Here is an 11,549-nt window from a genome sequence, read left to right on the forward strand (position 1 = left end):
AAGCAACATTTCTCTATTGCTGGATCCATTACGCATCCAAAACAGGCAATTAACCTTCAGGAGTAATCTTACTTTTTAGGATTAACCAATTGCTCTGCTCTGAGGTCCTCATCCTTGTGCACAGCCACACAGCAATGATACATATGATTTCTGGCTATTCCTTCTCTTTTGTGGAGTCCTAAATAAGATTTGATTTCATGAGTTCACATCCCAAGCTGACAGGAATTGAGAAATTTTTTTTATTGAGTTTTGATTTGACATTACAATGCAGGGTGTCTTCTGTGTGAAATTCGGTTTTCTTCTTGTTTGCACTGTCTGTCCCTCAGGATTTTCTGACAAGATTTGAAATTTATTTCCCTTCTTTAGCATGAGAACACAGAGGTTAAAGACAAATAAGAATTGTCTGAACTGTTTTTAAAAGAAACGATGTGACCCTAGCTACTTCTCCCTTATTGATGTGAGTAGCCACGCTGACCTCAAGGGCTTCGCTTGCATGGGTAAGTGTTGCTCATATGAATAGGCATGGCACTGTCCTCTGCTGTGAGTGGAAGCAGGGAAGTTCAGCATCTATTTGGATACGATTTTCTGTGCTCAGCGAGAGCTGACTTCGTCGCACAGCAAACAGACAGGCATGCATGGCAGCACGATCCCTTTCCGCATTTCCAAGAGAGAACACAACTAAATCAAGCTCACACCTGCCAAACGGAAAGACCAAAGGTCACCAGTCTCCTAAGCCATGTCTGCTTTTGTGGCAAACCTCCTCTGAAGGGCACACATTCACGCATTACCTTGTGGACTCCTGCTTGTAGATGTCGATGATGTTCTCCACCAGCAGGTTCCTCTGCAGCCCGTAGACGCCGTGCCGATCGAGGACCACTTCGTGTCTGCAGGAGGGACAGCGAAAGCGGCCTCCCGACGCAACGGTCGTGCCTCCCCTGGTCGGCAGGTAGGGGTTGGAGGCCTGCTCTTGCCAAGCAGCACAAGGAGAGGTGAGTAAGGCCATGCAAAACCATGAAAACCTCTTTCAAAAGCACCAGGGCAAAAACAGGCTTGTAGGAAACCGTTTGTCAGTATGTCCAAGGAGAGGGTGGCTCCAACAAACCACCCCCAGGAAAACACTCAGCGACTGCGGGGTGTGGGGGGACTCGGCCCACACATGCGGCCATGTCCCCGCAGCTAAGAGCTGACACTTCAGTCGGCTGTGAGCTCAGCCCTGGCCCCTGGGGACACTCAACTTCTGCTTTAAATCGCGCCCCCATCTTACTGACTGCTAAAAGCCATCAACCAAAACATACAAACACATCCACTTTTCCATTCATTTCACAGCCTGCGCTACTTGCGAAGTGGAGCTTTCTGCAGGAAGAAACCTACCTGGAAAATGTCACCGGCGCATTTCCGACAGAGGTTGTGCTGACAGGGCAGGATGACCACAGGCTTGGTGAACATCTCCAAGCAGATGGGACAAATCAGCTGTTTCTCCAGGTTATCCATGGTTTGCTGCTCTTTGGAGAAGGACTTGTAGTTCAGGGAGGTGCTCATCCCTAGCTTTTCCAGAGGCATACGCTCAGGATCACGGCCTCACGGAGGGGTTTCTGGGTTAATTTCCCTTGAAATAAGTCCAAGGCTGTGCTGCGCTCAGAGGCTCTCTGGGTTGCTCTGGTCAGGGCTGTTTTTAGCAGCGTGGTGTCACAAGATGCCATCCTGCCGTGCCCATATAAGCGCGTGAGAGGAGGACAGGCTGGGACAGGTGACGGCTGGCGGGGCGACGGGGGGGCGGCTGGCCAGCTCCTGGCTCTCCTCATTTGCACATGGCGGCCTTCATCCCTTGAGGAGGAGGTTGAGCGATAAGCAAATGCAAACCGTTCCCCCCGCTTATCTCTGCACGGCGACGGAGAGCATAGGGCTTCCCCAATCTGCCCGGCCACAGGCTGCAGCCTAATAAATACTCTGTTTTAAGTAAGCAGCCATGGCTGTGAGACAGAGGATGTAATTTTGCCTGTGTGTTTCAGCAGGGTCCAGGATCTTGCCTTTCCAAGGTGTGAAGCACGAGCAATCGCTGGAGAAGACAATAGGAGCAATGGTTGCACCGGAGCTCAGACACTTCAGGGAGTAAACATGTCATCACTTTGAAAACCATTTTAAAAAAAATTACCTGCCAATAACTGTGCTTAAGTTTCTTCTGGTATGATTTTTTTTTTTTTTTAGGAGCTGTAACATAATAATTTAACACGACTATTCAAGCCATTAACTCCACAGTGGCTTAAATATTCACAAAACCATTATTTGAATTTCCTGATGAGAAAGAGGCAGAAGAAACACAGTATGAAAAGCTTTCATTTGTACTGCTAGAGAATAGGTGCTAATTGTATATGTTCTCTCTCTGCATAGTTTAATTCAAATATATTTTAGTTTTGGGCACTGCTGTGTTTATATCTGTTTATTAGACACTGTATCCCTCTCAGCTTGGCACTTGTTCCAGAGTTATTTTTAAAATGACAATTTCCCAGATAATTTGTGGCATGTGATGCCTGATCTTAAGGGAAAGCCATCTGTGCTTCCACTTGCCAATAATTTATCACACAACTGTACAAGCAATAAATATCTCATCCTCAAATTTAAGCCAAAGTCCCTGCACGTACTGTATAAAATCACTTTGCCGCTGTACTGTACAATTAATTAGAATATTGTCTTCTCTTTTAATCAGTAACTATAATACTTTGTTAAGTGTCTTGTAGAAAGCTCTCATGTTTATTTTACCTCATGACTATATAGGCCTTGCATCTGAAATACGCTATAGAGCGGCTGAGCGAGTCCCTTGTGCGTCCAGGGACAGACCCCAACTCAGCAGTAACTCCAGTCTGGAAACAGTGCACTTCAGGGAAATATAAAAGTGAAGGTTTTCATTGATTTCTGCATGAAAATGAATACTATTCTCTGCATGCAATGGCAACGAATCACATTAAACTAAATGTACTGTTGACTACGTTATTTTCAATGCCTCGCATACTTTGTAAGTGTTTGGGTGAAATCCTGTACCCATTTGCAGCCCGCTGAGCTGGCATTTCCCCTACCTAAACACACACATTTGTCAGCAGTCACATAAAAACACATAGATTTTTCTCAAGTCTTGCGTTCACAGGAAATTTGTGATAACAAAGTTATACCCATTTGAAATCACACCTTTGCTTCGACTGCCTGGTGCAGACAAGAGGCCGGAGCCGAGCGGGTGAAGCAGCTCCGGCAGCTGAGCCACGGACAGCTGGGGCTTGGCAGGGTCAGCAGGGAGCCTTTCTTGGCAGCAGCGAGAAGATATTTCTCTTCTTCTCCTCCCCTCCACGGCTGGGTCAGAGGTGACATTCGCATCTGGAGGAATTTCAGTGCCTCATTCCTACCCTCCTAACTCTGAGACAGCTGCCCCTTGTGCATCAAAGCCTGCTTTAATAAGGGGCTTTGAATTAGATGAGGAAAGCTGTCCTCACCTGGCGAGGCAGACACTTCCACCTCGCCGCAGAGCCAGAAACAGAGCAATTCTGGGAGGAAAAGCTGAAGGTTAGAAATGTCAGTGCACAGAAACACCTGCATATGGTGATGTAGGGAAGGGGGTGTTCAGGGCATGGAAAAAAACTGGGGAATCATGCCGCTGTGCCGACCCTTTAGATAGTGAACTGAGGCACCTCTGAGGGTGTAACCTTGCCTCTGGGATGTAATTCTGGTGAATTCACACTTCCTTGGGGTAGTCCACAAAAGCCTTCTGTTAGCAGTCTGAGCATGACACCTGATGCAACTGCCGAGGACATCTGATGGCAATGAGTTGAGGGACAGTCTGCTGCTGGTTTTCCCCTTTCTGTGTGCTGAAGTATGCTAACACGGAACAGATAATAAACAGCACAGCCACAAAAAGGCACCGACAAAACAAAGATAAACCCACCTTCTGCAGCCAGACCTAAGCCAAAATATTTTTCCGGCAGGAATATGTACTTCAGACACATGAAAAATTAGTACAGGCTTTTCTGTCAAAGTATTATGAACCACAACAGTGATTGCTAGGTAAGGAAACACCGAGGCTGGGATGCATTTGTGAAGGCTGGATGAGAAGTGGCAGGAAAGCCACGTGTTGTATGACTGCGCTGCAACAAGGAGGAAGAGAAGAGCAAAAGCCCAAGAGGCTGTGGAGTCACAGAGCTCTGCAGCCAGTCTTCAGCAGGGATTGCTTAGGCTGGACTTTGAAGGACTTGCATTGCGAAAGAGCCTGGCACCCTCCTGTCTCTCCCTGGCAGCCCTTTCCCCCTCCTTTTCTGCCCCTTCCACACCAGCAAGGGAAGACCACCAGCATGAACAGCCGTCTGCCTCCAAAGAATCATCAAGCCAAGCCATCTCTCAAGTGACTAACAGAGGGCAAGAGGACCTGCTTTAACCCCGCTCCTGGACAGAAACTCTGGATGTCTGCCAGCCATCACCAAGAAGAATATATCGATTTTTAATGATTTTTTTTTTTTTTTTGCAGTATTGCTTGGCCTGGAATATTACCTGGCTTTGTTGACACAATCAGAACACCAGTTCCTAGAGATAAGCTTGCTTTTACAGACATTGCTTTGAACTCCTCTATTTTTGCAGCCAAATAACAGCTTGCGGGCTGTGGACCGACAGCCAGGAGAGTCTGGAAGGCTGGCTGCAACCCTAGTGGGTTTAGGAGAGGGATTTGGAAGAGGAAGGCGAGGCTGAGTGAAAATCAGGTTCAGGTTTCAATGCTGTAATGACATCCCTGGGTTTTGCATTCACAGAATTCCCCTCTGCAACCTCTTATCTTGTATCAGTACTGCAAAGCTCTCGCGTGTCAGTCACAGCAAATCTGCCCTGTGGCTCTCTTGCATGACTGGAAAACAAAGAGGAAAAGTGTATTTTTGCCAGAGAATAACTCCCATATGGCTTACCTCTACCTCGAGCCCGGCAAAGACAAAGTCTGCTCTGCCAGCACCAGGCACCTTGCCCAGGCATCCTCACCCCCTGGCGGGTGGTGTGGAGCATCCTGGTCCATGGGGTGACAGTGCCCTGGCCCGTCAAGACCCCATCTCCTGCCTGTCCTCAGGGACGAGCAAGCACTCTGTCACCCAGCCCAGGGGCAGGCAGGCCCCTCCACCGGCAGCTGCCTAAAGTCAGTGGGCAGCCGCCCATCGTTGCCTGGGTAGGGATCGACATGTGTCCCCATCCCACTGCCTCCAGCAGCTCCCGACACTCCTGAGGCTGGCGGGGCTCATCCGAGGGCTTTGCACGACAGCTCAGCTGCTGGAAGAGGAAAGGGGTGGTGGGTGCCCTTGCGGGGCAAGAGAGGGGAGCAGCCACTGCTACTGCACGGGGGGACCCCCAGACCCACCTGCCCGTCTGCCTCCAGCTTTGCCCTGCCTTGCTTACCTCTGGCGAGAAGTTCTACCTGCCTGAGCAATCCAACATCTTGAGAAAAATGAGGTTGCTGCCTCCCTTTCTGCCCACCCAAAGGTGAGATTTAGAGTAAAATGGCAATGCGGTCTTCCCCTTCCCCCATCCTGCTAATTTGTTGTTTTGACTGAAAATATTTGTATTCTTACCAAGCATCTCTCAGAGAGGTAGGGGGGAGGCTCTCCATCCATCTCACTTTTTGTCTGTGCCCATTTACCTGCAGCGGACGGCGAGCACCGGCATTCCCACCTGCAGCCGGCATGTTGCAGAAACTCAAATTTCAGCTACGTTTGCAACAACTTACTAAGCCAATGAGCCAGTTATAAGATGAAGCCCTCCTACCTATACAAGTGCAAACTGCAAATGGTATCTTGCATTTCATTATTTTATTGAGATCACTAAACATCCCAACATAAATACCAAAACTACCCTTGTACGTGACTCAATTTATGCAGTCAAAGAGAGTCTTTGCAACAGAGACAGTTGACTTTTGAGACTGACATTTTTCCACCCAACATATGTATTTGTCTTTTGTGTACCTCGTACGTAATGACAGGCCACATGCAGTCAGTATTTGGAGATCTTCTAAAAACAATGAGAGATGGTTTCAGACCTCCAGGAAAACAAGGACCAGCACAGGAGATAATGACGTCTTTTGAAATTTCCTTGTGTACGTACAAAATCAAAGCAGCAGGGGCAGGTTCAAAGCATTTCTAAGGACGAGTCACCTGGAGCACACCAAATGTGCAGGAGCACAGGATTTCAGGGGCAACCTACAAAGACCAGTCAGAGGGATGATGTCTGCCCTTTTCAATTGCATAGGGGATGGACACTGACCTGAGCTGAATCGTGCTCGAAAACAGCCTCCTCTGGGCTTATCTATGCTCAAGGAGCTTCCACGGATTGCAGTAAACAGACAGAAACATGGGATAAAAGAGCAGATGAACTAGATTATAATTTCTGTTCCAGATTCATTACCAGTACCAACATAAATTATAGCAGACAAACCTCAGAGATTTGGATTAAAAGACCCTGAAACAGGGACAGCTCATGGACAAATGCCACCGGGGAGTCACCCCCATGCTCCGTGGCTCTGCCACGAACAGGACACCAAGCCATGGGGTCATTGCTCCCGGATGCCTGCCTGGGAGAAGGAGGGTCCTGTGGCTTCGTGCTGCCCTCCAGCAATGCCAGCCAAGTGTAGACCCAAGTGTCACCCACCTTTAGGGACCACAGGGGAACAGAAAGCCCTCCTGACAGAAAGTCCTGGTTTCCTCACAGTCCTCAAGATCAGGATAAGAAATGGTGGTCGGGCCATACCCTTCAGGGAGGCAGAGTGACCCCGAATGGTGGTTAAGACGAGGCGTTTATCATTTTCCCTGCAATTATCTGTATTCTCTAAAGTCTCAAAATCAGTCAGCCTGAAAAGACAGGCTGCTGTTGCTGTGGAATAACAAACATGAGATTAGCAGTTCAGCATCTCATGCAGCCACACACAAATTTACAAGCCCAGAGGTTCCCAAACCCTCATCCCCTCAACACATTACTGCTAGAAAGAGATTTGCATTTCCCAGGCAAGACATGAAAGTATGTTCAAAGCACTGCATGGAGGAAGTACTGCATGTAGAGAAGAAATAGTGCCTCACTACAGCCTACCTAAAAATAGGTCCTCTCCAGGGCTAGGGACAAGTTTCACAGATAACAGGCACAGGCTTGCTTTTCCACACCCCAAAATATGCCCTGCAGTGAGAATGAGATGTGAAGGAAGACAGGATATAAATAAAACAAAACCAGTTAGAAAAATGGGAGAACACACCAGTTAGAAAAGTGGGAGAATCCTGCTTCCTATTGGAGAGTAAGTGACCAAATGCTATTCAGTCTATTTGGACTATTCTAACACAGTCCCCTTCTTTTCAGATGTCTCCCTGACCCTATCCCCTCTACCTTGCTATCACACTGTCCCACAGGAGCCTGTCTGTAAACCATCGCTACACCGTCTCTCCTAGCAGAGAGGAAGGAATGACGGTTCCTCCCTGAATTCCTGTATTTGATGGAATAACACGGGTGTTTGGTGCTGGGTTAGCAGCGGAGGAGTCGGTGCTGTGACAGCGGGGCTGGACCCAGGTGGCAGAGCCAGGGCAGTGCTGGGGGCCTCCCAAGCACACCAGAACTTAAGGAAAAGGTGATTGCAGAGTTTTAACAGTAGGAATTTTGACCAGGGGACAGATTTCTTTTCTGCTCTGGCCTTGCTAGGTTGCAGCCCTCCCTTTTACACCCTGCTGCTGCAACTCCAGATCTGTCATTAGGAAAGGAGAGTGATGTTCAATAGAGAAGTGACTTGTGTTTCACAGTACGGATCCAGCTCAGGCTTCCCAGCTGGCATCAGTTCATCACTTCGCAGAGATACAGCCCTGTCCCAGTGTCAGTTTTCTCCCCAACCTTGGTCTGCTCAACATAAGCTGCTCTTGATGCTATTTCAGTATGTCCCCTCCATAGCTCAGCTGGCAGGGCAGAGGAACACAGGCATTTCTTTCTCCAGAACAATGCTGAGGTCTGTAGAGATTGGTTTTAAGGTTACACACAGCACATGACTTTACACCACACCAGACACCCGCTGAGACTCCATCCCAGCTCCCCGGGCTGGTCTAGGTTATGTTTTCATCCATCCCCATCTTCAGGGTCATTCCTCCAGGACAGAACAGAGATTCAGTGCTGGAAGATAAAGGATTGAACATTACAGTACTACAGCTAAACAAAAATACTCTGTGCTGGGGCAAGAAGGTTTTCATACAGCGAGGCCTTACCTGAACCGGTCAACTGCCTGCTTAGCCCATGACTGGTGACAGTGGGGGTACCTCTGTCCTTTAGCTTTTTTTTTTTCAAATAACTCCTCTGTTTTCCATTCATGTGTTCCTTTGCCCTGTAAATGGTCTTCAGGTATATAACAAAACCAGTATGACTTCATTTCTAAGTGTCAGTGCCTTTTTTCTTTTGAAAGTCAGACGAGAAGAGCAAGTTTGCCTTTTGGCCCTTTTCCAGCCAAGTTCTTTTCCCGAACTCCCTCACGTGAGATTCACAGGAGTGTAGGGGAGCACAATGCATGAGAGAGATGCAGCTGTTTGCAAAGACAACAACAGCTGGAAATGCCTTCAAGGCAGGCAGGAGTTGAATGAGCGCACTGTAAGCTATGATCAGGGATGCCATCCACTGTGACAGTGTGTTCATTGTACCATGCAGCAGTCTATTAGATTAATGTTCTTTCGAGTTACCACTTCAGGAAAGACCTCAAGCCAGCTGGACTAGGTCTGCCTGTGCGGTGTTGCATCCCCCTCTCCCACCAGGCTGTTCCCCAGGAGTCAGCCTTCCTGGTTCTGGCTGAGTTTAGGGAATGCAAGGGAAGAAAGGGTAGAGAGCAAGTCCTTTGGCCACAGAACAAATCAGATTTCAGGTGCCTCTTCAAAGGTTTTGACCTTTCTATGAAAGGGGCAGCTTTGCAGTAAAATTCATGTTTTGCCCGGGCTGCCTGAGGATGCACATCACTCACCGTAAAGTCCTAACCCCCTGCAGTCAGGGTTGGGCAATATGAACAAATAGTTCATGGCAGCAAACTACATCTTAGCAATCGGATACCACTATCTGGAGAGAAGACAAAGAGTTTGGGGCTGTCTTCCTGCTCACCCCAAATTCTGCCCCTGCCTCCACCTCTCCCAGCCAAGCACAGCCTGTCCCCGGCCCGGAGGGTGACTCCCAGTGGTCCCAGCCATCAGCAGCGGGCGAGGCTCCCCCAGCACGGTGCGCGAGGAGAGGCGTGCTGCCGTGGGCCGGATACCCCTGACCTCCCTTGTCCTGCCGCTGTGGTCAAGAAGCTGGGAAAACAGGGCACTGCCAACTCTTTTGGTCAGGAGAAGTTGGCTGGGGAAGAGGATGGGTGTGTGTGGGGTGCAGGGAGGGCTGGGATGTGGTAGCAAGGGTCAGTGTGTGGGGTCAGTGCCAGAGCTGCTGTGCATTTCCCTTATCACAGCATTCAGAGTTGCGCTGCTGGTGAAGTACAGGGCCAACTGCAAGAAAGAAGAGGTGATGCAAAGTCAGTCCTCTGATGGAGCTGCTTATTGCGAGTTTTGCTTCCTCAAGTCACTTGTGTTGCTGTTTTTCAATGTTATGGGGTCAAATCTCCCTCATCTCTGGCTCATTGCAGGTGTGCAGGGAATTTTACTTCACGGAAACCTTGGGAGGTGACAAGCTGGATCAGTACACAGCATGTTTCTGCTGCTTCTGATAATCCCAAAGACCGTAATGCAAACATGAGAGGAGTGATAATAGATTTATGTATGAGTAGACTACAAATCACATGTCTTCCTGTTACCCACATAGTATGGCCTTGGTGCTATTTAAATCCCTAATCATTGCTATGGAGCACCTCACAGCGAGGTGATAGCTTTGCAGCAGCATCGCTTTGTGCAGAAATTTGTATCCAAGGTGCCTTTTAGGCCTTGGTTCCCCATATCCCAGAGTGACGCATCTGCCACTTGCCATCACACTGCCAGGACTGGGGCTGCTGCAGGATCCTGACTGGAGTTTCTCTCAGGACCACATCTCTCATCCTTCAATAGCTCAGCTGCCCGGCTGGAGGGCTGTGGTGCTTTCAGAGTAATCCTTACTCAGCGAGTCCAATTCCAGCTCAAAAGAGAGGGCGTTTTGGGGTAGGGAGGAAGGTTCCTGCTCATCACCAGGCTTCTTATTGGATCCCTGACAGACACCTTGAGGAACCCCAGGAGTCGAACCTGGGACCAATCTCCCATTCCACACCAAACAGTGTCCCCAGTTACCTCTGCCAGCAGAGGATGCCTCTGCCACTCCTGACCTCCACGAGAAGTACTCACCAGAGACCTCACTCCTGCAGTCGAAATGGGGCAGGCACAGCTATCACTATCCTTTAGCACACTGGAGAACACGTCAAGGAGCCTGATATGAGTTAGGTGGCCACAGGGTAACAGTTCGCTGTAGCCTTCAGCAAGCAATGTCAGCAGGCCACCAATAACACTGAAATCCTACTTAATCCAGAAAAGATGAAGCAAAACCACAAACAAAATAATTTATCCATGAAAAATCCATTAATATCCATCCAAAATAGATTATATTTATGGAATACTTTAAAAAGCTAAATAAACTCCTACCCTTACGCATCTAAACCAGCAAGACCTCTCACCCGTCACTGGCTGGTGTGCAGGTGATGGTCCTGAGAAGGTGCAGTGTTCCTTAAAAGCTTCCTCTGCACGACATGGCTCAGGTTGCATTCGTTAGGGTGCTCCTGATACGTCAGGTCTCATAGCCAGTTCCTTGGGTACCTGGCAGACTTTAATGTGAAATGCGTCCAGACTGGCTGCTTATTCCCAGGAACTGAAGTCAGCCATCGTTCACTTCCAGGGAAGTACAAATGTCACATTATCAAGCCAGGTGTCACCCACTCGAGCATGAAGAAGGTGACAACTCTCCCGTCCTTTCTCTGGTGGCTTCTTAACGTGTGAAATGCTCTTTACACCTGACCCTCACAGGTTGCACCAAGCTGGAAATTGAGAAATAAAGCATCTGAAGAGGCCAATGTGTAGAGCAGGAAGCTTCACCTTTTTCCACCTTGATGATCCCATTTTCATCCTTTCCCTCACTTTACAGCTAGTGAGCGTTTCTGAGGGAAGCGTGCCCATCCAGCACATGGGAGGCGGTGGGATCTGTGCCTCTGCTCTCCGGCCCCGAGGCCGGTATTGTCCTCACTCCCGCCTTGGCCCCATGGGCTGCAGGAGTCATGCAGGAGGGCAGAAAGGCTCTGGGCCATTTCCTTCTGGTCTGTGCTGCTGTCACCGAAAATCAGGAATGAAACTTGGGTATCTCCTCGTGGTCCCCCTGTGAGGCCATTTCGTAAAACTGGAAGGAGAAAGTCTGCAGAGGCAAGAAGAAGATGCAAAGGGAATAGATGCAAAGACGCAATAACAGGATAAGAAAGGAGATGGCATGTGCGTGCACAGCGGTAAGTCCCAGGATGTCCCCTGCATTGAACAAGCCCTTTGAAGCGATTCCTCAAGCTCAGCACAACTCCCCCACCTCCTTTTCCACTTCGCAGC

General features: G+C 48.9%; 1 protein-coding gene across 1 annotated transcript in view; it reads right to left on the bottom strand.

Moving 5' to 3' along the window:
* The window catches only part of TRIM55 (tripartite motif containing 55), a 38,298-nt gene extending 36,641 nt beyond the window's left edge, over positions 1–1,657 (bottom strand). Inside the window, exons 1-2 of the mRNA XM_009710490.1 lie at positions 1,372–1,657; positions 789–961 (exon numbers count right to left, since the gene is read on the bottom strand). Of these exons, the coding sequence (XP_009708792.1) occupies positions 789–961; positions 1,372–1,560 (362 nt within the window). The 5' untranslated portion in view covers positions 1,561–1,657. The remainder of the gene's footprint in view (positions 1–788; positions 962–1,371) is intronic.
* Between the last annotated feature and the right edge of the window lie 9,892 nt (positions 1,658–11,549).

This window comes from Cariama cristata, unplaced genomic scaffold (genome assembly GCF_000690535.1).
Source record: "Cariama cristata isolate BGI_N322 unplaced genomic scaffold, ASM69053v1 scaffold30141, whole genome shotgun sequence".
NCBI lineage: Eukaryota > Metazoa > Chordata > Aves > Cariamiformes > Cariamidae > Cariama > Cariama cristata.